The 27,864-nt window shown below is 45.8% G+C and overlaps 1 protein-coding gene and 1 pseudogene across 1 annotated transcript; both read left to right on the top strand.

The window, feature by feature from the left end:
* Positions 1 to 37: 37 nt before the first annotated feature.
* LOC146185919 (uncharacterized) lies at positions 38 to 27,864 on the top strand. Its single transcript, XM_084606850.1, has 12 exons — positions 38 to 85; positions 1,400 to 1,492; positions 3,078 to 3,313; positions 12,813 to 12,942; positions 18,420 to 18,546; positions 19,670 to 19,868; positions 19,936 to 20,080; positions 21,448 to 21,561; positions 23,040 to 23,184; positions 25,462 to 25,547; positions 26,082 to 26,178; positions 27,672 to 27,864. The coding sequence occupies exons 1-12, from the start codon at positions 38 to 40 to the stop codon at positions 27,827 to 27,829; spliced, it is 1,578 nt and encodes a 525-aa protein (XP_084462976.1). The 3' UTR covers positions 27,830 to 27,864.
* Positions 7,486 to 8,361, top strand: LOC146185920 (small ribosomal subunit protein uS5 pseudogene; annotated as a pseudogene).

The raw sequence follows: 27,864 nt of genomic DNA, 5'->3' as shown, positions 1-27,864 counted from the left end.
ACAGGCTCTAAAAAGTGGAACTGGCCGCGCAGCTGGCATGGGCTGTGGCGGAAGCAGCCATGCAACGCTTCCGCTGGATGTCGTCGTAAGTGTGCAGTCATATGTACTCGGACTGTATTTACATGTGTAAGAAGTGTTGCAACGTACAATGTCTAAGGGGTGTGCTGCAGAGTTAGGCTCAGAAGGACATCGGACATTTTGGCAGTGGACAGCCCGGTGTTGATGGTGCAAATTCAAGATAACCAACACCGAACTCGCCCAAAGTAAATACATACAATGTAATCTTAAGAAACAACTTCGGCATCGTGTCATATATACTTTCGTAGCGCAAGTACTCATTGGTCGAATTTAGAACTAAACCTACGTGTGACGTGTCAAGAGTTCCGGATAAATGCAACCAAGCTTCTAAAAAAGGAGCGTCATGGTCTTTGAAACCAACTGAGGGCTGTCAAGATTATTTTGGCCTAACCTGGAGAATTTTCTTGCTGTGCAGTGGTAATTAAACAGTAAACATTAACTAGATATGATTTTAATCACTGGCTCTACACTAGGAAAATGTAGATCGTCGTGAAAAGAGCTGAATGATACGTTTGCACCCAGATACCATTTATGTAAATTTAGTTACCGGCCTTAAGAGGAATCTGTCATGCTGCTGGCTCATATTTCTCGCCCAATGCATACACAAATCACCTCCTGGGAAAGCGCTTCAGGGAAAAGCGAATTTTGTCCTGTGATTGTATTGTGTGTGATTTTTGTAGCGCGCGTTCTACTGCAGGCCCAAATAAACGTTTTACCAATCCAATGTCCTGTGATAGGCGCCACCGCGTATCAACAGCGCCGCTGTCACGTGGAAGTTTTATTGTTGTACTACTAAGAACTAGATTTCTTAAACTGTATGCAAATATTTCACCAGATGTTTTCAGAATAATCCGCACCATATACGCTGACACTTTGCGTCAAGAAAAAGTACTACAGGCCAGACTAGGCGACTCTCAGCAGCATTCACTTTGTTTCAATGGGATAGGACACAGCCGTCCGTTTCAGAAGGTTTCTTGCTTTAGCCAGGAAATACGACATATATTTGCACTTAGGGATGAGTCGAAGGTACTACCCGATGTGTGCATTTTTTTTTTCACGGTATGGATATCATTTGGGAACAACATTTACGTTTATAATCGGCGGTTGTGATATCCTACGAGCAGACTCTACTCTTATATATGCGGCTATGCAGTAAATAAAACGTTAAGTTCGATGCTTTGCGACTTATAAACCTAGGATAAAAATCAACAAAAGTCTGCAGCGAAGTTTATGAAATGGCATTCTTCCACCCCATCATTCCGCCCGGCGACCGCCAGAGCTAACGCATCGTATTATATTTGCTGTTTTTATTTCTTAACAGGTCACATATCCCCATAAGGACACCGTAGCAGAAATGGTGAAGCCTCAGCAAAACTCTTACGTACCTCATACTGAAACAACTACTGAGGCTCAGGTACGTAACGTGCTATATATGCTAATATGATGGCCTTATAGTTCAATACAAGGAGGAGGAGGAAGCTGACGAGGAAAGGCAGGGAGGTTAACCGGCAAATCATATAACAATGCACATATGCTATCTTTCCCGTCACGAGCTTGGTGAAACAAATCAAGCTCTGCTACCGAATATTTTCGCACCAGTACCGAAGAAGGGCTTTTGCTGACCATCAGGCAACTTTTACTTTGCTCGTGAAAGTCACACGTACATGCGATATGACAGTGTGCGCCAATGCTCAAAGCAGTCCCAAACAATGTTGTATCACTGCCAACCTTTTCCCGCGTCTGAGGAAAGTTCCTACAATGGGCGTTGCTCTCCGTATGCCACAACCCTAAATAAGTGGCATACCTTATTTTTAACCGTGTGTTTGGGAATTACGATAGCCACTGTCGTATACAATTATTATTTCAAGTTTGCTGCAATATACAGCGCTTCAATGTGCCGTCGTTTTCTCCCCCGCAAAACACTTGCAGGAACGAAGGCGTGCAGTGTTTAGAAGGCAGATGTCGATGATTGATTGCCAACCGTATTTACTTGCATGACTGCTTGCTAACTTGCTACTATTTCGATTAGAATACAGCCGCTGTCAGAACCATACCAAGAATAACCACTTGACCGGCTTTCTGCGTGATTCCTCTCGCCAGCGTTCCTTACTTAGCATCAAGGCTTCTGTGGTCATCCTTTTTATTCTGTTATCTCAACTGTGCCTTAACTATATCGAATTCCCGGCGGGCGAAAGTGAAGACAGAGTCTATATGGAGCCAGTCACAGCTTCCACCAGTACACAAGGAGCAGAATAAGGGTGTAAGGAATTCAATCTCTCAGAACCAGCATCTGACCGACCATGTGTTTGGAGAAAAGCTAGCTCCAAATTAAAAAAAGAAAAAGAGAAAAGAAAGGAAGGAATAGCGCCCTGTGAAGCACAGAACGCCTTTAGTTGTTCCATACATATAGAGTCCCATTATTACAATTTTAGTACATGGACTTGCAGTTCATTCCAAGGATCACCGGTTTGTATTGTCTTTTATTTTACTCTATCTAAGTATACCATTCCCCCCGTCGGAGTGGCGCAGTGGTTACGGCGCTCAACTACTGTTCCCAAGGACGCGGGATCGAACCCCGGCCTCGGCGGCCGCTTTTCGATGGAGGCGAAAAGCAAGGCGCCCGTGTGCTTTGCGATGTCAGTGCACGTTACAGAACCCCAGGTGGTCGAAATTTCCGGAGTCCTCCACTACGGCGTCTCTCATAGCCTGATTTGCGTTGGGACGTTAAACCCCACAAACCAAACCGAACCAAAGTATACCATTCCAGAGACGCTATAGCAAAAACACGGAACATACAATTCTTGACATCGCAAAATGAAAAAAAAAAAAAAGGAAAAAGAGGACAGCGTCACTCCGTTAGCCAACCATTTTCAGAGGAGACGCGTCCGTTTCAGTCACTCTCGGAGCGAAAACACTCTTTGTGGTCCTGAATAAGCGTCCCTGCGCTGATGCGGGCAACACTCTGCATAGCTTCAGCCGTTCTCCCCATCCAAACGCAGGTGACACAGCCTGGTAAGGAGCCCGAGCCCACGGCCTACTCCCCCGCGGAGAGCACGGCTGAGCCCCCCATCGCGGCCGAGTGCCTGCACGCGTACGTGCAGCACGAGCGGCGCATCCAGCAGCTGGAGAGACGGCACACCCTCCAGTGCTACCAGATCAAGCTCGACCAGCTGCGACAGCTGGAAGTGGCCGCAACCAACCTGGAGAACGACCGACAGAGGCTGGCCCAGAAAATGTGAGCACTGACGGAACAAACGCTACACGTAAAGGACAGCTCCGAGTTTGCCGGCGAAAAGTGGCTTTCAGTAATTAACAGTCAGCTACAGCGAAATGCCGCGCCGTAGTAATACTGTTGCCATTAGAGAGGTGTGTTGGCGTTACAAGAAAAAACGCAGAGCTAGCGGGAGAGAAAATGGAGGAGGCAGTATGAGATTTGAAGGTTGATGACGGGGACAGAGAGAAAGGAAGTTGAGAGGAAATGCATGCACGCAGTAATAATAAAAATGAGGACAAAATGGGTAGAGATGATGTATCAAGAGAATAAGAAGGGTGATTAAGAAAAAAATGGTAGAAGAAACGTATTCCTAGCGAGCACGCGTTAGATTTTCCCTCTGGCCCCTCTGTCTTATGTGCCGTATCACTGAAATAGTTGTTTCTGTGTAAATAGACTCCAGGGCACAGGAAACCGTAGCTGTCTTTCTCGGAGAAAAAAAAAAATAAAAATGTGCTGAAGGCAGCAACCCCTCCGTTCTTTTTCGAGGATAAGATTAATAATTTCCCTCGTATGAACACTCGCTAGCGCAGAATAAACACTGAAACGTTGGCTGCAGGCGCAAGATTGTTTGCTTACAGTAACCACGTCTGAGAGGACGGCAACGTTATTTCCGTAGAAGACGTGTTCAAAACGATGAGCATGTTTGCGAGAGAGAAGAGAGGAGTCGCTGGAGAAAAATTTGATGTTGGGAAAGGTTGAGGGTCACCGGAGAAGGGGTAGGCAGCGAACGCGATGGTTAGATGGCATCCTCGAGGCGCTGCAGATGAAGTTATGTGATGTTAGCAAGATAGTGAGAGACCGGAAAGCTTGGCGTTATATGGTCCATAGGGTCACGAAGAGTCGGACACGACTGAACGACTGAACTGAACTGAATTCTTTTCCGCATAGTGACTTCGAACCTGAACGATACCGACGCAACTATCGAATCTTGATCACCTGATTAGAAAGCGCATAGTTTCCGCAGCCGCGTTGTGCGCAGCAGAAATCCCACTGACTATCTCTTTTCTTTTTTGCAATGAACATCCATGTTGCCCGAAAACGTAAGAGATAAGGCCACTTCATTACAAATATTTATATGGCCACCCATCGATCCATACGCCAGTCCTCTAGACCTAACATTAACACATGAAATGACGGAACATAGATAGCATAAACTGACACATAACATTCGTGCTACTCATCTCAAATTAAGAGACCTTTTGTGCAATGCACCTTTGGGAACGGTGACAGAACTGCCGCCTATATAAGCAAGCAGTAGCGGAAATCCGGGTCAAACAATCCGTGCAGTAACTGTCACTCTATATATAATGAAGCAGTTATCGAAACGCTTATAAACGCTTAGCAAAGCCCTTATGATAAATAGCGAATAAGCAGGTGCCTTAATATTTTTGATACGTCCCCCCCCCTCCTTTTTTCCCTTTCTTTTTTGTTTTAATTCGCAAAACGGAAAACAAGTCAGGCCACGATACCCGCGTGCCACTGGTCTTGAGACCGATAGCAAGAATCCAGTAGGTCGAAAAATGGAATTCATGTTATACGATGGGGCAAACTCAACAACAAAAATCGCATACATAGACACTTCGCTACAGCTCATTTCTACATAAAGTGCGCGCATATGTACCAACGGTGCACGTAAAACGGCGCTTTGTTTTGCACGTAGAACAAAGGACAATCGAACAACATCACGTACATGTTTACAATTTTCGACCAGAGAATCGTTATTGCGGCATAAACTGCACAAGTAAACCTACCTGCATGCCTAATCGTGTTTACTAGCGTAATAGACGCGCTTTTTGCCTCCCCGGAATGCTAAAAAAAAAAAAAAAAAAAATGTAGGCTGCGAATTCTTTACGCAATATAAAATACCGAGGGGAAAAAAAAAACTGTAGAAACTGGAGAGAAATAGGTTGATGCAGTAAATAACTCACGCTGGACGACTCACCTTCAATACTAAAGGAAGCAAAGAACCCTCTTCCCTCTTCAGCATGGTTTCCGCGCTCGAGAGCATAACCAACAACGTTTACCCTGAACCTCTGCCAGTTAACGCCTGAAGAGAGCACAATTACACTACACATTATCAGCGTTAAGCGCGAATACCAATCGCAGCAAACGTACTGCAATCGTTAATATGCTATACGTGGGTAAAGAGAACAACTTTCTGTGGCTATACGAAGCCAAAGGTACAGAGCCGAAACGCATTAGCAAAAAATCACTATGGCAGACGCACGACAAAATCGTCCTCGCTCTGGATCTCAAAGGGGCATTCGACAATGTAACACACGAGGTCATACTTACGCACTTGAGTCAAACGCACTGCGGCACGAACACTTTCAACTACATCAAACAATTTCTCACAGACAGACTGTCTTATATCCGAATACAGGATCAAGAACACGGACCTTTTTTGCTCGGCACGAGGGGCACTCCGCAAGGCGCAGTGCTGTCCCCTCTGCTATTCAACGTTGCAATGATGCGCTTGCCTGCTCTGTTGGGTGCGGTCGAAGGTGTGCAGCACGCGCTGTACGCCGACGACATCACCCTCTGGACCACGCAAGGGCGTCTGGGGGACATGGAGACAAGCCTGCAAACGGCTGCTAGCATAGTGGACCGCTATGCCCGCGGCTGTGGTCTCCAATGCTCACCGCAGAAATCTGAATTCGTGCATCTGCGCCCCTCGCGCTCATGCTCGACTCAAATCAATCTCACCTTGCAAAGCGGTCCCATTCAAGAATCTAAAGAAATCAGAGTTCTTGGGCTCTTTATACACAACCAGAGACGATGCGACACAATACTCGCCAAGCTCCGGCAGGTGGCGGACCAGGTGGGCCGCATGGTCCGCCGGGTTTCCAACAAGCGCGGTGGGTTACGATGCAAGGACGCCTTGCGGCTGGCGAACGCATTCGTGACCAGTCGAATCTTGTATTCGACTCCCTACCTCCACCTGCGGAAACAGGAGGAAGATACTCTCGAAGTTATCCTCCGTAAAATCATGAAACGAGCACTGGACCTCCCGGTCTCCACCTCTACCAGCCGTCTCATGGCGCTGGGTGTGGTGAATACTTTCAAGGAGCTTCGGGAGGCCCACCTCACCAATCAGTACACGCGTCTAACAAAGACAGAGTCGGGTCGCCGTCTTCTTGCCCGACTTCACATCCAACACACCCAACTCACAGAGGAGAGATGTCGCATTCCCGAAAAATGGAGACGCGCCCTCCATGTGCGGCCTCTCCCCGCCAACATGTCCAAAGAGGACCATAATGGTCGGCGCCTGGCGCGGGCGGAAGCCTTGGACCGCCATTATGGAAGCAAGCCAGGAGTTTTCTATGTGGATGTCTCCGGCCCCAACCCTAGGGGTTGGTACACAGCCGCGGTCATCCACAAGGGCAAAACAGTAGATGGCCTTACGTTCAAGGCCGAGTCACCAACACACGCAGAAGAGGTTGCCATCGCCCTCGCAGCCTCTGACTCCTCCTCCAAATACATCATAACCGACTCGCGAGGGGCTTGTCGGAACGTCCAGCAAGGGTGGACTGCTCCTCTAGCTTACCGCATATACAAAAATTGCAGTCGAGATTCGGATCCCGCGTACCGATCTCTCGTTTGGGCTCCAGGTCACCAAGGTCTCCAAGGGAATGAGGCAGCCGACGCCGCCGCCCGCGCGCTTTCTCTCCGGGCATTTCCCACGGGACCCGACGCGGACCGGGATTTTGATTTCAGCCCAGTGTACAAATTTAAAGAAATATGTGAATATTACAGATCTACGCACCAAACTCTTCCCACCCCGTGCAAAGGGCTGGGGAAGGCTAACGAGCGGGTGCTCCTGCGCCTGCTCACCAATACAATGTTGTGCCCGGCTATTCTAAAACATTTTGATCCGCAATTCGACGGGCTGTGCTCGCACTGTGGGGAGGTGTCTGACATCTACCACATGGTGTGGGCCTGCCAGAAAACCCCATCTTTGCCCCCTATCCCCAACCCCACCCGAGAGAACTGGGAGGCGACCCTGTCCGGCTGCTGCACCCTAGAGGCCCAAAAGGTCTTAACGCAGCGCGCCCGGGCTGCGGCAAACGCCAATGGAGTGCCTGTCTAGGCATCCCACCTAGTGTACATACCTATATGTATTATAATAATAAATGTTTTCACCACCACCACCACCAGCCGGAGGACGAGGTGGTTTCCGTGGTGGCTTCGGACGGGGTCGCGGCCGTGGTCGTGGACGTAGCCGCGGACGCGGTCGAGGCCGTGGCAAGGAAGGCGAGAAGGAATGGGTGCCGGTCACCAAGTTGGGCCGCCTGGTTAAGGACGGAAAGATCAAGTCTCTCGAAGACATCTACCCCTTCTCGTACCCAATCAAGGAGTTTGAGATCACTGACCACTTTTTGGGGAGCTCACTCAAGGATGAGGTGCTGAAGATCATGCCAGTCCAAAAGCAGACCCGTGCCGGTCAGCGAACCCGCTTCAAGGCCTTTGTGGCCATTGGGGTCTTCAATGGCCACGTTGGTTTGGGCGTAAAGTGCTCCAAGGAGGTGGCCACGGCCATCCGTGGTGCCATCATCCTGGCCAAGCTGTCTGTCATCCCCGTGCGTCGGGGCTACTGGGGCAACAAGATCGGCAAACCCTACACAGTACCTTGCAAGGTGACTGGCAAGTGTGGTAGTGTGCTGGTGCGGCTCATCCCAGCCCCCCGTGGAACAGGCATTGTTTCTGCACCAGTGCCCAAGAAGCTGCTGCACATGGCTGGCATTGAAGACTGCTACACCTCAGCTCGTGGCTCCACCGCCACCCTGGGAAACTTCGCCAAGGCAACATACTTGGCCATCCAGCAGACATACAGCTACCTCACCCCTGACCTGTGGAATGAGCGAGAGCTGCAAAAGTCTCCTTACCAGGAATTCACAGACTACCTGATGCATGCCCACCGACCTGTTGGCACAGCCCGCTCGGTCGAGCCGACCCACTGAAGCAGCCAAATAAAGATGCCAGCCTCGGCCCATGCAGTTTGAAAAAAATATAGCCCCTTCAGAAATTTCGCGGATCGTGCTCTGGAATATTATACCATGACGAAAACATTCACGTTATTATTACATCAAGATTACACTACAATACAAGCCAGTACAGTGTTAGTGTAGTGCATTTTAATACGAGTACATTACGCCGTGCAAATAGCCTTAGTGCAAATGCAATGGCTGCGTCATCTGTTGGGGATCCCGTGAGCTGCTTCTGCTGCGTCTATCCGCCGGTTTCTGTACGTTTTCGTAATGCGCGCTTGCTCGCAGAGTACGTAGCGTGGTATATTCATTAACTGCGAATTTGTGTTCACTTAGGACTTCAGTGTTGTAAAAAAAAAAAAAACAACAACAACAGATGTCTGAGTCGTTGGAAACCCAAAAATTATTTCAAGTTAAAGCGGAAGTGAACATTCTGTTATTTTGCGCAAAAAACACGACACAAAAGAAACGAGGTAGACAGGACAAGCGCTTGTCCTGTCTACCTCGTTTCTTTTGTGTCATGTTTTTTGCACAAAATAACAGAATGCTTAGGCACCAACTAGCCTGCAAAAGCGTACTCGCGGAACTGAAGCCGTTACTGAGGCCAAATATGCCAGAACCAGAACTACTTGTGTTAAAACAGCTCTAGAACCCGGACAGATAGAAAAAGACAAACACACGTCACACAGAACTACTTGTAGTAACACCGTGATGAAAGCTCAGTCCCCGTATAGTATTGATTTGTTTTGGTTCTCATACTCGTCTCGAAACATTCTTATTAGCTGCTCGTTTAATACAGTTAGTCATTATAGCTCTCACTTTTACTTTTATAGTGTTGCGTAGTTGTTTCGCCGTTCAAAAATAAAAAAAAAATAAGATATCGCCTGTGCCCGCAAGCATGCACTTGTATCAGAAGAATGTGCTCCAAACGATTACAGTGCATTTATTACGCGAGATACTTTCTTCGTACTTTTTGAGAACCAAAGTAGAGAGCGTGCGGATCTAGAAGGAGGCAAGGAAGACAACATAAAACAAGTGAACAAGGACAGTGGGAGCGTATGTCTGCTATCCAACGTTTCGACATCAGAGCTTGCCTGGCCTGCGCATGCGAAGGCGCGTTTTTCTTTTTTTTTTCGTGTGTGAGTGAGTGAGTGTGAGTGAGAGAGAGAGAGAGAGAGTGAGAGATAGAGAGTGTGAGAGTGTGTGAGAGAGTGAGAGTGTGTGTGTGAGAGAGAGAGAGAGAGTGTGTGGGTGTGTGTGTGCGTGAGTGAGTGAGTGAGTGAGAGTGTGTGTGTGTGCGTGAGTGAGTGAGTGAGAGTGTGTGTGTGTGCGTGAGTGAGTGAGTGAGTGAGAGTGTGTGTGTGTGCGTGAGTGAGTGAGTGAGTGAGTGAGTGAGTGAGTGAGTGAGTGTGTGTGTGTGTGTGTGTGTGTGTGTGTGTGTGTGTGTGTGTGTGTGTGTGTGTGTGTGTGTGTGTGTGTGTGTGTGTGTGTGTGTGTGTGTGTGTGTGTGTGTGTGTGTGTGTGTGTGTGTGTGTGTGTGTGTGTGTGTGTGTGTGTGTGTGTGTGTGTGTGTGTGTGTGTGTGTGTGTGTGTGTGTGTGTGTGTGTGTGTGTGTGTGTGTGTGTGTGTGTGTGTGTGCGTGCGTGCGTGCGTGCGTGCGTGCGTGCGTGCGTGCGTGCGTGCGTGCGTGCGTGCGTGCGTGCGTGCGTGCGTGCGCGCGCGCGCGCGCGCGCGCGCTAAAGCGTTCATTACACGAGTATTTACTGCACTGAAGGAAGGAAGTAAAACCTTTATTCAGTCCTATGTTATCTTTGGGCGGTTTTGGGGGCGTCTTCAGAGCTCCTTGTTGCATTCCTAGGAGTCTCCTCCGTCGAACTCGTCCACTTCCACCCAATGGTCGGTTGCCCTCAGTCCAGGGCTCCGCTGGCCACTGCCGCCCGTTGAGCACGCTGTACCAGACCTTGCTGGTCTTCGCAGCGGTCGCTGGACAGCAGAGTCTCCCATTGCTCCGCACTCGGGTTTCGAATTTTGGGGACCACGCCTATGTTTTAACAGGCACATGTGATGTGATATAGTGCGGGCTTTTCGTCGCACCACGAACATCTGTCCGCGTTTATGGTAGGGTGCATTTTGTTTGGTATGTGTAGGTTTGGGTATGAACCTGGCTGTAGTTGTCTCCAAATGACAGCTTCCCCTCTGATGAGAGAACTGTGCGTTGGGGGATATCGCATTCTTCTGCATGCCTCTATAGTTTTATAGTATGGCCGAGTGTACCGTAGGTGCTGGCAGAAGTTCCGTGGACTCGTCGGATGTTCGGAAAGTAGTGTATGCTCGAACAATCCTGTCGGCCTCTTGGATCCCTGCCACCTCCATGTGCCCCGGTGCCCACATAATTTTGTGTCTGGTCTTGTTTTGTTCGTCGTTTTTAATTCTGTCGCTCGCTTCGAGGAGTATATGGAGCGCGTGACAACCTATTCTACCATTTATGTAATTTCGACAGGCTGTTTGAGAGTCCGTGAGTATCGTTAGCGACCGCCGGGTTCTATATCCCTCCGCCTCTGCTAAAAAAGCTTCTATATCTAGTATAGCCTCCTAATTCCTAATATTACCTGATTGTTGTAGAAGACCTTGACCTGGGCGATACGTCGTCAACAGTCAGTAGAACGTCCTGTGATCAGTCGTGAGACGTGTCAGCACACGTACGAGCGTCGAAGCGAGCTTCGTTGTCGTTTTTCCTTCCTGCCCGTCACGCGCGTTGAACATCCTTGTCGTCGCTCTCTTCAGCAATAGGCGCTGAACATATCAGAGCCCAATACCTGTTTTACATCATTCTTATATTACTCCTCATTACTAACATCTTTTTCACTTAATTGGAGCAACGTTAATACTTCAATTTATTGCTGAAATTTCGTATTTGGATAGATATGACATAACAGCCTCAATATTTCCTCGTTGCGGAGTTTAAAGAATTTGAATGCAGTCGTTACAGAGCGGTCGATTCCCGACCATAGCGAACTTCATAGCGGACGCAATAGCGGACGCATATAGAAAAAAAAGTTTGATCATTTTCTTAATTTCCACGAAAACATATCAATGGCTCATTATTATGACGTACAGTGTTTACCAAGAATTACCGATTCGTAATATTGATGGCAAAAAGCAACGAGTGCTGATTATTTTTTTCTGGCACCTGTCACATGAACGTGCTCACCTATATGCAGAACAACGACGCTGCAGTTCGCACAGAACCTCTTTCGAAATAAACATGCTTGTGAGCATTCATTTACATACTTGACCCTAGGTCGGACCCTATAGGTTGGAAGACTGCGTGCGGTCTTCATCTGTAATACGCATAGCGCTGGCACGGGGTCCGCACGTTTCTATTTTCTATTGGTTGTCCACGCGAAGTCAACATCGTTTGTCTATGTATACGAACGGCATTGCGGTTTAGCACGCCACGCCTTCCCCGGAGGACGCACGCAAAACACGCAACAGCCCGGGGCACGCAAGCAAGCTTTTCAATAAGAGAAGAGCGATGCAGCTAGGCGCGACGATGAATCAGGTCATTTATCGACTGAGCCGTAGCTAACAGCCAGTTTTGCGTGCGAAAGCAAGAAGCGCTTTTGCAATAAATAGGCTTAGTTAGTCCTAGCTAAGCATAATGAGTTTTAATTAGGCTTAAGAAGGTACAGCTGCGACCTTTGTATGTTAAAACTGCAACGTAGTTCATACTAATGTGCATTTAAGGACATTAGGCTTAGATATAGAGCCATTAGGCTTGTCTAAACCTAATAAGCTCAACTAGATGAAGGAAGAATTAACTACGACAGTGAACGTTCAGACTACTTTACTAACAGGTGCTTCACACAGGTCTGATTAGTGTTGATTCCGCCTAATAACCCCTGATCTCGACTTTGGTCATGGTCACCAGAAAGTCGCATTATAACCATGCATGTGTAGCAAATCTAGGCTTGGTTGTTGCCATAGCAGCACTCGGCGAGGCAGGCGGAAGCCGGAAACAGGCAAATCCATCGTGCTAGGTTAGAGGGTTAGATGTGCTCTCGATCTAAAAATGACGGATCATTTAGGGTGCTTACAGGCCGGATGAGAATTGGATAGCACTAGCACTCCGGTGTTCCTTTCGGTTTCGGGGGTCGCATATATTCGTTCTCTCTCTCTCTCTCTCTCTTTCTCTCTCTCTCTCTCGCACACACACACACACACACACACACACACACACACACACACACACACACACACACACACACACACACACACGCACACACGCACACACGCACACACGCGCACACACACACACACACACGCGCACACACACACACACACACACACACACACACACACACACACACACACATGCGCGCGCGCACTGAAGCTAACAGTAATGAACACAGTTCAGTCAGTTTGGATATCATGACCTAGTTTATTAACTAATGTTATGTTGCGTGCTCCAGGGCGGCGGTGAACAGCCTGCTTGAAAACGGTGAAGCGGTGACGGTGAGAAACGAACTCCTGAGGCAAAGGGACACTGACGGCGCGCTACATCCGGATCAAGAGGAGTACCTGGATAACGTCAATCGGATGGTGAGAGAGACTCTGGTTCTGGCCCACGCTTGTGCCTTCGGCTTGCACTTGTGCACTGATATCATTCAATACGTACGGGAGCACATTCCCTCAAAGGGTCACGTTCTGCGCATCATCTCACTCATGCGTTATGTTTGTGCTGTATATCAGCTGCAGCGGAGGTGATGTCTACATCATTTCAAAGCTCGGCTTATCGTGCGAATAATTTGCATGTCGCAGTGCTGGTAGTGCCGACCCAGTACATTGCGTGTACACATATCTAGCTGTATGAAGACATCGCGTACATCATGACCACGCGCGTACTTCATAAATATCCAGTTTAAGACGCCTCATAGATATCATAACGCTACCATAATGTCAGCCAGTTCGACCCGGCATTGATACAGAGTTCGAAAAAGCAGTGAAGCGGAGAGTCTGTTCCGTGCTGACAAAGTATGTACTACGTCACATCGACTGGCCATAACGTTTTTTTTTATCTTTTTTTCAAATCGGTACCGCGAATGTTTCCGCCACTGTTCTTACTTGTTTCCGTGGCAGCATAGCGTGACCTCGGCACGAGGCCGCCTATCCCGTAGTCCAGAGTAAAATCAGCCATCTATTTAATATTAAAATAAACTTTCAGAGTGGGCATTTTATATGGCACGCCATACTCAACTAAGAAAAAAAAGAGAGCGCTTGCAAGAAAAAAAGAGACTAGAGATTCACACGCCCCCCCCCCCCCCCCCCCACACACACACACACGCGCGCACACACACAGACATACACACACAAAAGAAAGAAGAATGGGCAGCTAAGTCATACTCACGTTAGCAGAAGTGCAAATACACAAAGGACGGAGGAAATGACAAGGCGACACAGTTGATGACTATCAACTGACTGCAAGGTCATAGTTTCCACTGGATAAAAGTTTCAGTGGATAGTTAGGTCTTTTACTTTCTACGTTCCTACGGCGCAAGAAGTCAGTAGTATTATAACTGCGCACACAGAGTGCAATGCAATATGAATTCAGTGCGAATACTGAAAACATCTGGACTAAGACTCGAGAAAACATCACTGCATTAAAAAGAAATCTTGCAATAGTTTCTTGCATGCAGGTTTCAGCATGCCACAGCGTACATCGGCTTTCGCTTCCAAGCTCAGTGCATTTGTAGCGTGCCTCAGTTGTGTGGGCATTAATTACTTCGCAGAAGCCGCGACTGCACCTGTGTTAGCCTTAAATGTGCATCTGCATATTTTGTATAGCCGCGACTGCACCTGTGTTAGCCTTAAATGTGCATCTGCATATTTTGTATAGCCGCGACTGCACCTGCGTTAGCCTTAAATGTGCATCTGCATATTTTGTATGACTAATACAACTAAGCAAATGCAGACGATCATAATTCGAAGTAAGTTCAATGCGCGAAAACACACAAGAAATGTAACGGGACGCTTCCCGCTACCTTTCTGGTGCCCATGTGTGTTTTCGCGCCTTGAACTTAAGATGAACTATCACCAATTAGCTCAACAAAACGTTCTTTCGATCATAATTCGATTCCTCAGGTTCATTACTTACCCCTCAACACCATCGCCACCGCCGTCGTCGGGGGAGTCCGGTGAGCCGGCTGCCGAGTTGCTTTCACCGTCGTCGGGATTTAGCGCCGGGCTGACAAATGGTGTGTTCTCATAGGGCTGGAAGCCCATCTCCGCTGACACCCGCAAAAGTCGCTGTTCAAGCTCGGGGTCCATGACGGGACAACAAAGGGCGTAAAGATGTGGCGAAGACAGGCAAACGCTAGAAATTTATGCGACGCAAGTTGGCGGGTTGACGCGAGTACGCCAGCGAGCGCGCGGAAACCGGAAGTTCGTCTGGGTGACGTATTTCTGGGCGGAGCTTTGAACTAGCTTGTATTCTTTATTTTTTTATGACTGCCTTCGGCGTACGAGTTGTGAGGGAAAATTGGAAGGGTCATTTTTAATCGCCGATATCTCTGGTGTGGCAGAAGCTAGATCGAAAATGTTTGCGGGAGAATGACGGGTGGTTCAATATCTATCAGTGTTACGGTGTTTTACCTTCTTGGTGACCCATTTCTGTAGACCTTTAATATATGTAGGAATTCCAAAGCCTTACTCGCGAGTGAAATATCAGCCGTTCGTGTAATTTATACTGTTATACTGCACTGTTTTGAAAGCAGAAGAAGAGCATGGATTTCGACACATACTCGCTGAAATGTTAATTCCAACCGATTTCGGCTCAGAAGCAGGCGTGCAAAATGCGTGTCCCGGGTCGCTGTTAGCAGCACAACTAAGACATCGGTGACACTTAACACTTTATACTGCAGTTCTACCTAAGGTATAGTTATGTTGAAAAAAGATCCGCACAATGACGTCAGTAGAGCGGCGAAAAGTGCAGCGCGCGGCTGGCGTGGCGCTGCACTTTGTGAGCAGGATTGGCACTTTTGTTATCGGCGCGTTCGTAAATGCTGCGCCTTGTTGTCTGCCGTTTCGGAAACACGTAACTATGGGTCGAACCTTTTCTTCAACAAGACTGTATATCTGCAGGTCTCGGTGTCACGTAGACTGCGGTAATGGAGAGTCCTGTCATATATAGTTATTGCAGTGAGTTTGTGCGGTTGATATTATACTATCAATAGCACTATCAAAATAAATATACCTATAGGCTATAGCACTATAAATAGATTATCAAAATTACTATCGATATAATGCTATCAACAGTATTGTCGATAGTTTTTTTTTACTATTGATAGTTCGATAGTGACCCAACTATCGATAGTATCGATAGTACTATCGATTATTCTGCATCACTACGCCGCAGACCCGAAGCGGCGAAGGAAGCCAAGAGCGCTGTTGAGGCTGAAGGCCTCTCCTCAAGGGATTCGCTCTTTGGACGTCGCTCGCTTCTGGTCACGTGACAACTACGACTTTTTGCAATCTACGTCACGGTTACGTATAGTCGACTCTGTGCCTTTTTATGCAATGCCGTTAGTGACCACGTGCTCTAGTAAATCCAGCGTCGGAATTGTGAATGAAAAATTGAGGAGGTTTGTTTCGGTTAAATCTAGCTACCCGAACGTAGGCTGTGTTAAGGGCTGCACACAGGCGTGGCGTCTGCGCCATAGTGTTGATGTACGCGAACTGGCACGCACCTCAACCATGGCGAAACTGAGCAACCAAGCGCCGGAGAAGCAGTTGTTATACCCTGTCTGGTCACATGGTCAGTGCACGTTAACAACCCAAGGTGGTGGATAAATTTCTGGAGTCCTCCACTAAGGCGTCTCATGGTCAAGGTCAACGCGCAAGTGAATCACCTTGAGCCCAGGTGTCGAAATTTCCGGAAACCGCCGACGTCTATCGGCTCAAGCTCAAACGCGCAAGCGAATGACCTTCAGAGCTTCAGTGCGAAGAATCGAGCACAGGCTTTAAAATCAGGGGCATAGTTCTGACAGGTGGTAGTTGGCAGGGGACATGGGCATGTACTGATTGGTCGCCGTGTTTTGTGACGTCATGAGACCGCATGAGGTGTCATGTTGGCAGGAGCTACAAACTCGGACTTTGCCATAACATGGAAGAGTGCGATCAGAATTCGGTCTTCCAGGATCTTCGGAGAGTTAGACACATGCTGCCCCTATAGCCACGCAGGCACGCTTGTAAGATGCGATTAAAGCGGGACTTTGTCTATGTCGCTCCTGGCAACTTGTGCATCATGCGTCACGGTTCCCCTCACGAGCGTGCATAGATAATAGCGAGAAGACAGCGATTTCATTTATATCTACAATCTACCAAGATAAGTCAAACAAGTTATTTCGCACGTTATTATACTAGGTTTGGCAACGTTAAATATCTGCGTTTTTTTTTTTTGTTTAGTTTGTTCCCAGTCCTAAAAGAGACATCGGGTTCTCGTTCTCATTTTACTTGCAAAGTGATTCATTAGCAACACATCTATTAGTTATAGTGGCAATGATCCTGCCGTTCTAGGCCCGAAGAAAAATGCCGGTCTGCAGACAAAAACGCTTACCGCTGTAAATAACAAATGGCGTCACTAGGCTAATGCTACGGTGTCGTTTCCGCTCCAGTGACAAAGAGCGTAACGTCACTCAAAATGCCATTCCACATGCATCTAATGTTCTTTTAGCATTCGGTATATACACAGCGTCTGTTTAATACTTTTTAAGACATACATACATACATACATACATACATACATACATACATACATACATACATACATACATACATACATACATACATACATACATACATACATACATACATACATACATACATACATACATACATACATACATACATACATACATACATACATACATACATACATACATACATACATACATACATACATACATACATACATACATACATACATACATACATACATACATACATACATACATACATACATACATACATACATACATACATACATACATACATACATACATACATACATACATACATACATACATACATACATACATACATACATACATACATACATACATACATACATACATACATACATACATACATACATACATACATACATACATACATACATACATACATACATACATACATACATACATACATACATACATACATACAGTGAACAGACGTCGAGGTAGAGTGACAAACATCCTTAACGTACCCTCGTTTTTGGATGCGATGATCTCTAGCTTCCATGTGCGTGTGCTGCAAGGAATTTACAAGGTGGAGAATATGCCTACCTTGCTTCGGATCGAAGCTGCTGCCGTCGTTGCTTCGGAACTATCCAGTACTATCACAAAAAGCTTAATCATGTTACCAGTAGTCATGTTACTAATAAAGAATAACCGCTAATTAAAATTAAAGCAGAGTTGGTTTTCGCAAAACCTTAGGCGGAGAAGGGCGCCAAGCTTGGCCTTTTAAGTTAGGTTGGCTGCACCATATGACAGCGATGTGACGTAGAGTACATAACGCCGAAGGCTGCTCGCAAACACAACTCAAGTTCACTTCACCACATGGTTTCGCAGTGGGCGACGGCGCTCACAGCCGCCTCGTGTCCGCGGGAAGAAAAGCGCTACTTTCAGGGACACTTCAACGTGTCGAACGGCCGGCGAGATTGTTCGATGTACAGCTCGATTTCTATCGTATATACAGGCTATTCAAGAGAATAATATGTGCGTTCTATACAGGCAGTAATCAGAAGAAGTATCTAAGCTAAACATATATCCAGACCTACTCTTGAAGACGAGGTAAACTGTCATTTTTTATGACTAAAATTGTGCCCCGTGACCTTCCTTTGCATTCCTACAGTCAGTGCAGAAGACCAGACCTTGAACAATCTGCTGTTGTGTGTCCGAAAAAAAAAAAGGAAAAACGGAAACCAACAAACTAGTCAACGTAGCACAGGTCCCGTTATAATTTCGGCTGCGAACGTTGAAGTGCATGTATATAATGTTAACAAATCTGCTCTTTTCCAGGAAGTGTGCAAGAGCGAGCTAAAATCAACCGAAAGGCAAATAGAAGTTCTCCAGAAAGAAGTCCAAGAACTTTCAAACGACTGCGAGGAGCTTGCCCAGCTATACCAGGACAGGGATAGCCTTTTAGGTATGACATACTGCTGGATTTTTATGCATTCGTCATCGTTATGATATTCTGTAGCCAATAACAAAAAAACAACAACAAAAAAAACCCCTTGAGATTGCTCTTCCCACTTCGCGACTGAAAAGATTTGATTTGAAGCACGTATAAGTTGTCGGTGTCAGCCATACCAGATATACTCTGCTGAAATTACCAGCCCAAAACTAATGCCATTCATGCCAGCAAAAACGACCGTAACGAAGGTTTATATACCACAAGAATATTCAAAGTAAAAGATGAAAAAACTCCTTGTAAATGGCAGTTAAAGGGGAAGTAAATACATAAAGGCAGATTCACATCTATGGGTTCCTTATTCTTTTTCAAAAGCTAATGCTATCTATATATTGCCAAGAAATTTAAATACAGCGAGCAAAGAAAGGCATGCGCCATATAGGACATGAATTGAACGCGGCTAAAAAGTTGTCATTGAGTGAGTGGCAATGTTTTTCAGTCTACAAGAATACCAAACCTCACTCACCATTACTTCCGCTTCTGCAGATGCTGCTGAAGCACAGGTATCAAAAGAGATCTTGAGTGCACCGCTGGAGTAGTATTTGAAAATCCGTCAACATTTTGAAAATTAATATTCCCACAGGAGAAGATTACATCTGACAAAAGGGTAGCTCACGCCAAGGCCGTGTGATCGAGCAGCTTTTGTTGAATGATACAGTGTTAAAGAATAGCATCGCAGGCTTTGCAACAAGCTACTTAACATTACGGCCAAGTTTATCTGAATATATTTTTATGGCAGAGTACCCTTTTTTATCCAGTGAGTTCAAAACCAGTGTGTTTAACTACGGCCGGTCTCGGGGGAGAGCGCATGCTCTCCGTCAAGACCGGCCGTTGCTCAATAAATGCTTAGTTGTAAAATAAGCAGGCATCCAGCGAAAATGGCAGAACTCAGATCTGAGAAAAATACATGACTGTGTTAGACTATGTGTACTTGGTTAGAATGCCTTACTGAACATCCTTAGGTGTCAAGTTTCCGCTGACCACTTTTAAGGCTGGATTTGTAGAGTCTGACGTCAGCTGACTGAAACTGTTGCGCCTTGCGACGCCGCCCTTCTTCCCCTGCCTCCATGGTGCGCAGATAGCATCATCTCGAAGACATCCGGGAGCGAGTTAGAATGTCAACTCGCCCTGGACCTGGAGAAGCTGCACATCTGCAAGCAGCAGGTGGACCTCACGCACTTCAAGTGGTCCCAGGCGCTGCTAATGGTGCGGCAGGCGTGCTCGCAATTCTCCCGAGCGCTCAAGAAGTGGCAAGACCTGGACACCGTCCCGGAGAAGTACGTACACATATAAGGCCGCAATAAAAAGTTTCAATCTTCAATCTTTCCTTTATTCCCTGTGCAGCGACTCGAAAAGACAGTACTACTGCGCCGCCGAAACACGGAACAATCTGAGCGCTGCCCTACAGAACCTCCAAGGCGCACAACGTTATCTGAAGAACATTGACTTCCCTTATTGCGGGCCCAGCGAAATCGAGACGGTTTACAAGGTAGGCCTCTTCTTTCCGACCGTGACCCTGCTCCGAGACTCAAAAAAGCAAATCAGTGCTGCTGCCACCGGATCGTGAAGAAGACCAGCGTGAGCAGAATTTTCTCATCAGAGGGCCGGCTTGCATGCAGAGCACGTCTGCGCTACTGGCGTTGACGAACAAGACGAACTTGCATAGGATGATATATGCGGGCCGGGAGGCTGAGTCCGACATGGCACCACGAGATGCAGAGCGAAAAACACGCGATGAACCCGTTTCGAGACGTATCCTGATTGATGGTGTTTGGAACGCATGCATACTCTATGTGTGGCTGAAACTAATCCCCCCCCCCCCCTTTCTTTTCTTTTCTTTTTTTTTTTTTTTTTTTTGCTGTTTTGTTCTACGAAGCGCTCATGCTCTCGGCCTAATTTATATGCTCACTGTGTTCACCGTGATGGATCTTTGCGCGATCGAGTCGGTAATAGTAACGAAAAAGCCCCCTGCAATTCGACAGTTTCGCGCGTATCATATATTCGTTGTGCGCAGACTCCTATACGGTCGCAATATTCACTGAGATACTGCGCAAAGCTTAGTTGCGTCCTCAAAGTGCATTACTGCAGGAAAGGAAATAGACTAGGCAATATAGAGTCGGATATCTGCTCTCAGTAGTCACTGTAGTCGTTTGTAGATGGTAATGCATTTTATATAGCAGGTGCATTACATGCGCTCTTCAATCTCTAAATGTTAAATATGCATGCCCGTACCTCCGACTTCTTCAGTGCTGATTGCCGATAAGATTGTATTATCGTATATTGGCAAGGTAAATCAGATTACACGTTATATAATGACGACATATGCTGGCCATTTGGGCGATAAGTAATGCTAGCTTACCTCTCTATATGTATACAACCACTATACGTATACTCGAATTGCGGGTGACCAGAAAGGCTGCTTGCACTTAAAACAATCGGTGTTGTAAAGTGAACTAGTTATAAGTTGACCTCTGCATTCTATTCAGAGCATCGCTTGAGTAATTAATGCACCGCTGCTTTTATAAAGGGTATGAGTAGTTGGATTCATCGGCAATAAAGCAACAACAAAGGCTTGCGCGCGCGCGCGTGTGTGTGTGTGTGTGTGTGTGTGTGTGTGTGTGTGTGTGTGTGTGTGTGTGTGTGTGTGTGTGTGTGTGTGTGTGTGTGTGTGTGTGTGTGTGTGTGTGTGTGTGTGTGTGTGTGTGTGTGTGTGTGTGTGTGTGTGTGTGTGTGTGTGTGTGTGTGTGTGTGTGTGTGTGTGTGTGTGTGTGTGTGTGTGTGTGTGTGTGTGTGTGTGTGTGTGTGTGTGTGTGTGTCGCTGCTATGTCATTTTTTTTTATAATTTTCATTATGCAGGCTGTGACGCATATATTCACTGACATGAAGACGCCAGAACGACGCCAACACGCCTTCAACTGCTACAACAGCGCATACAGAAGAGCTGGCGCCTTGAAGCAGTGGCTGGAAATGGTAGGAGTCATTACAGTACGTTCGAAAAGAGATGTGCTCAGGACACTGCGCACAGGTCGTGCGCAGAATGCTTTTTATGTGTGAGCACTAAGCCTTTCTACATAGGGTCTTATATAGATATCATTTGACAACTATACAAGCGCACAGTTCCGGCTACAGCCGAAAACGCACAAGAAATCACATATATCAGGCAAGCATAACGCTAGCCCTTTCAGTGCAGTAGCAAGTAGTTACATGAAATTTCCGTGTATAAGAAAAAAAAAAGAGGAGCATGAAGAATGGTGATTTTTGTATGAGCTGTACAAAAGCAATGTTGGTACGTGATCGAGCACACGAAGATATAAAGTTCCAGGACGATATGCTTAAATTAGCCTTGCAAATAATTGCAAACGAGAATACAAATAATACATAACCGTCCTTAGTGTAACAGCTCTTAATACAGTTTTGAACAGTGTCCAAGTGAACTACGCAAAGCAGACACTCGGAATTGCTGTCGATAAAAAGGAACGTCAATAATGACATTCTCAGGTCTAGGTTGATTACAACGACTGAAAATTGAGTCCGAATATTCCTTTGTGCTGCAAAACCGCAACGTTCATGAGGTTTAAAGCGGTAAAATTATTAATAAGAAAATTAATAATTTAATAATTTAATAATTTAATTAATAAGAAAATTAATAATTAATAAGAAAATTATAAGCGAACTTTTGCGCGTCGCAGCGCGAAAGCGCCGACGGAGTACATTTTCTACCACACCATGACCTTGGACGCGACGGTCGATATCCTGTGATCTCAGCGCCTGTGACCGGGCATGGATAATATCGAAAAAATTACTATCCAGCTGAACAATGCTCCCTTTGTTATGCAAGAATACGGAGCCAGTCAACTGGTGCCGCCTAATTATGCACTATACTTTCATATTTACATGGATATGAAGTCGAACTAATTCAAGGCACCTTCAGCAAATGTTTTCAAGATGAACCGCTTGCCGCCTTATTTATATCGTTTATTTATGGCAAATACACATGAATAAGCCGCCTCAGTATACCATGCACCATGCATGGCCATATGATAAAAAAAAAGGGGGGGGGGGGGGGGGCAGACCTGAATAACGACTTTACACAAAGAAATAAAGTATTGTCACAAAGCAGCGCCTACAGCAGGCACCTCGTTAAGAACAAAGTCCAGTTAGGAATTCGTTCAATGATCAACCTTTTTACAATGCCCTCGGGGTGAAACGAATTGTGGAGGCGAAAGGTGTGCAGCAGCAATTTCAGGGGAAAAAAAATATAAAGGCTCAAAATGTGTGGAGAGATGACATATAGTGAGCGGTCTACTGCAAGTAACATCAATGTACAACGATTACATAACAAAAGACATTTCACTCGTAAAGAACATTTGAAAACGTTTTCTTCGTGGCACGCGCCGACTTGAACAACGAAGCTTGAGCCTGGTTTCGCTTTCTGCCCCACCTGGCAGGTGATCAACAACATCATATACCACGACCTCGGCATCCTCGAAGAGCGCTGTCGAGAGAAGTCAGCGCTACTGAGAAAGGAAAGGATACGCCTTATCAAAGATTCAGTCAAAAACGCCACGGGCAAAGAAATCAAGCTTGACGGCGGTAAGTGAACGAGGTGCTGGCAAAATAGCGCGTGCTTTTCTGTTTCACGCGCCAGTTGGGCGATCGACTTATATCGTTGCTCTTAAAGACCTGACGTGCAAAAAAAAGCTATATATATATATATATATATATATATATATATATATATATATATATATATATATATATATATATATATATATATATATATATATATATATATATATATATACACACACACACATACACGTTTGTTCAGATATAAGCTGTAATCGAGGTCCCATGACCATTCTTTTTGTTTTCAATTAAATTTCAATATGTGGTGGCCGGGCAAATGTCTCTACATAAAGAAATAATATTCAGTTTTGCAAGATATATGTCGCAGTTTTCTCGGAAAAAAATATGGGGGGGGGGGGGGGGGGGTATATCGAAAACGCCGTTTTTGCCTTTTCAAAACGTTGCAAGTTTAGAGAGTCTATTTTTATACAGACCCGACGCCTTATGTTGTTAGCATTAAAACGTTTTCTGTTTATCATCCAGATCATTTCTCTAATTTCAGGTAAAATTATAAACTCTACACCGCTAGGTGTGTTCTCCACAATGCATCAAATTCGCCCGAAATTCGAAAACAGCAATGAAGGCGCAACCTTGATTCTATATAAAAACAAAATGACATTTTCGATTTTTATGAAAATCCCTCTCATGAATACTCACTACCCCAGAAATATTACGGCCTAAAAAAGTGTTGCATTATATTGTTTAAAAGTATAAAAATAAGTATAAGACTGAGCGCTGGTTCTGAAAATTGTCAACATTCAGCCCTACATTCTCGCACGACTTAATAACGCGCTGCCACTGAAACATTTTCTGTATTTTAGCCAAGCCTAGGTCTCTAATTCTGAAAAGATTGGAAGCTCCATACTTGTTTTTTTCTTTCGCATTATTTTGAAGTCGGACAAAATTCAAAATTATCAAAAAATGGACAACTTTGATTTCAATTTAAAGAATTTACTGCTTCTTCGACTTTTATCAAATTTTCCTAAAAACGATCCCAAGTACTTTATCGACGTCAAGTACTAAAATATATTCCATTTTGTGCACTAAGGATATAAAAAAAAAAAAAAACATAAAGCTGAGCGCATGTGTTCCTTCTTAAAAGTGCTTATGGCTTACCCTGAAGGAGTAGGGTTCAAAACTTCGATTTAGTATTTGCTGAATTTAGTTATTAAAACTTATGGAAGGTCCAATGCCTTCTCAATGCTTATAAAGTTGTTTTCTGCTTGTTGGCAGTGTTGATGTTTGCTTAAAGTGGTTATAAATTCGCTATTTCTGCCAATTTGAAGAAAGAACGCAAGTGACGGTTGGTTGAACTTTTCCTCTACCCTGTAATTTTTTTTATATTGTTGTTGCAAGGTGCTGTGCTATTCAATTGTAGTTTTTAATTATACTATTTCATTTCTCCTTTATGACAAAATTGACATTACTCTATTCCTGAACGCCATTTTTCTAAGGCGCACATAATTACGATCATATGCAAAACGCTTTGTGGCTTGATAGTTTAGGTGGAATTTTATATGTCTTTATAGCAGCAGCACGAATGAGCCGAGATGACGAGAAATGTTGTTGACAGAGCCATCTAGCCCCGAAAAATGCGAGTCAAGACGGAGCGAACGTGCCGTCCACCTAAACTGCAGGTTACGTACGCTTTGCAGATTAGGTGGACAGCGGGTTCGCTTTTTGTTTCTGGGAGTACTTTATATACCTTTTTACGTACCCCGAAACAACCGGTTTCTTGGACTATTGAAGTGCGCGGGGGCTGAGCTTAATCCGTAACTCTTTCCTGTAGGACACACGCACTCCGGTCTCCCATATAGTATCGGCTCACCACCTGTTTATGACTAATTATAAACAAGGATAAATATTTTTATACGTCAGCAAACACGAGATAGTTTAGCGGTACGAAATGCCTCTCTCCCATGATGAATAATCATTTTAACCGAATAATATAAAAGTATAGTGCACGATTCTGTGTCAAAAAGACTTGCATAAATACCCTCCACAATGAGGCAAATTCAAGCAGCAATTCTGTGTCAATTAACTACGAAGCCGAATATCCGGCCGTCAATTGCATAGTACGTGTCGAATGGTCGAATGACATTGTAGGCTTCTATCAACGAGACAGCATTTTACTGTACCGAACGCGGTTGCCTGTAACACTCTGGGCATCAAGTAATTGTGGTTTCTTTTTCTTTCGTGCCTCAAAATTATAAGTACTTAATGAGCCGTTTCTTTTTCCAGTCGATTACAACATGGATTCAGACACAGACAGCTTCCAAGAGGATGAAGTAGCACAACTGTTTTATGCCGAAAGAGCGCTGAGCAGGGTGTGTACCTTTTCCCTATATCGATACAATTCTTTGCCTTCTCCTTACTGCACTGAGACAGCAGACGGCAGCGCAGCAAACGACATAAAGGGCATTGATGATCGAAAAAATATGGTGAATAAACTTAATATACGAGATAATTTGTAACGACCCCGTGGCGCATAGACAGCCGTCCAGAATTTGGTTGACATATAGAACAATCGGTGGACATGCATGAATCCTGAGCAGCTCCTGGCTAACGAATACATGGTTGGTAGCTCGGCATAACATGCTGGCATTGGCGGTGCTCTCACCTAGTTCCAAAAAAAGATCGATGGTAGAGTCTTTCTAAAGCCGACGCGCGGCGTTCCAATGCCGTCAAACGAAATTAAATGGGAAAAATAAAAAGAAAGTAAAAGTTATAAAAACGAAATGCCAGGTTCGAGGTGGTCGCGAAAAACGTCCCACACAAGACCAGACCACACTATAATGCAAAAAGTTACTATTGAAAATATTTGCTTAAGCAAAGTTGTTTAATGCGTCCTTTTTCAGCAGAGTTCACTGGTGACGCCGGATAATGGCCGAGTAACGGTGCCAACGCCGGTCCCAACGACCGACCTCGCTCCACTGCCACCAACTGAGAAGATATTTGGTGAGTTCGTGTGCTTAGTCGCTTGTCTAAATTCGTATACATTTCTGTTCGAGATTTATCAGATTGGCGGGTTTTCTTTAGACCCTGTAGCGCAGATTTTATGAAATTCATACCAATGTGAATTTTTGGGTTAAGAACTCCGCGCCACTTCAGCTCTTAAATGTACCGGCAAACTTCGTGAGACCCCGCGACGCAGCAAAATATCAGGTGATCTGAGTGAAGGGAGAGAGAAAGAGAAACACTTTATTTGGCGACAGATTAAGTGCCTAAGTCTTCGACCTGTCGCACCACGGCTTGTTGCTGGCAGGTTGTGGCGGCCTGAGCTGGGCAGCCAGGTGAAGGGTGGAGAATGGGGAATATAGGGGATAGCCAGACAATCGGAAATATTAAGAGGCAGTGCCCATATACTCCGTCTCAAAATCTCTTAGTACGAAAACAAACGGCGACCTTAGCCAATCAGATTGACGCTCACAACGTGCTTGTGGTCGTACCATATTCCGATAGACAGTGGTCGACAGGGGCGTAGGAATATTCATGTGCACGCCATCCTGACTGGCCCAGGTCGCCATAGCTTAACGAAGTGCTGCAAACAGTTTGTGAAGCGAAGTACATGTAGGCGTATGTGTCAGGGTAGTTGGACGGCGAAGTCGGAACGCGCCCGAAAAATGAATAACCGGACTGAAGAGATGAGTATGCTCATTTTTTTTTTTCGAAAGGTATGTGTGTGTGAGTAATGAAGACATTAGAGTCGGCGGAATGGAGAGCCTGCAGACATTCACGGAAATGAGCAGAAGTGTGCATGATTTGCTTCTTGTAGAGGAAGGATTCCTCCCCGGATCTTGGACTTTAATAAGAAATCGCACGTGTCCTGTGTAAAATATTGCTTCCAAGCTGATGTGCCAGCTGCAGTCTATATATAGCAAAGCAAGGTTTCCGCCTACTGGTTACTATGGCGGATCTAAGGCAGAGGACAACGTCAAGAAGTTCATCGTGGAGGTCTTCTGGGAGAGTGTGGGATCGGAGAGTAGGAGCTGCAGCCTTCGAGTCTGTATACTGTGAAAGCAAGAGAAGTTGGGCGTGGTATGAGTAGAAGTTCGAGCACGATGCTGGAGGGAGGGATAGTGCATGGGCTCAACGCGTCGGCGGTGAAAGGAAGGCCGTAAGGTGCGTAGATGCAGTACGAGGCTGCACCGAACCTTCGATATTGCCGCCTGAAGAGAAGATGGCGTCCACATTTAGCAGTGCATGGTATGGGAAAAAGGAGGGGCAGGGTAGGCATGGACCTGTCGACGGAAAGTTTCATGGGCATGGAAAGGCGGCGGGGTTTAATATGCTGGGAGATGTCGACGGAAGGAAAGGTGACACGCAACATTGTACGCTATTCATAAAATAATTTGTGCACGTGATATTCCGTACTCCAAGTGACGTTAGACATGCAAGAATTGCGCTGTTCCACTGTAATCTTTCTTTATTTTTGCATCCTCGGCAAGCAGGTAAAGTGGCGGAGCTGCGTCATCAACACAGCGAACAGATGAAGGTGCTGAAGCGAGTGCAAGAACTTCGCCAGGCGCGACTTAGCAAAGCACTCCAACGGAAGCTCGAAGCCCGTCGCCGTCGGAAAAGCGCCACATCCCACGCAAGGGAAGAATGATGGACATCGGCGTACAAGTTGTTTCAAAGATGATG

The sequence above is a fragment of the Amblyomma maculatum genome, chromosome 6, assembly GCF_055883805.1.
Source record: "Amblyomma maculatum isolate TAMU_Amacu chromosome 6, ASM5588380v1, whole genome shotgun sequence".
Taxonomy (NCBI): Eukaryota; Metazoa; Arthropoda; class Arachnida; order Ixodida; family Ixodidae; genus Amblyomma; species Amblyomma maculatum.
This window is presented reverse-complemented; position numbering and strand designations above follow the sequence as displayed.

Excerpts from the sequence above, each read along its gene's own strand:
- LOC146185919 (XM_084606850.1), top strand. The coding sequence starts at position 38 with ATGGGCTGTGGCGGAAGCAGCCATGCAACGCTTCCGCTGGATGTCGTC. Across the intron at positions 19,869-19,935 it reads CTGGACACCGTCCCGGAGAA|CGACTCGAAAAGACAGTACT; the intron begins GTACGTACACAT and ends TTCCCTGTGCAG. Across the intron at positions 23,185-25,461 it reads AGAAATCAAGCTTGACGGCG|TCGATTACAACATGGATTCA; the intron begins GTAAGTGAACGA and ends TTCTTTTTCCAG.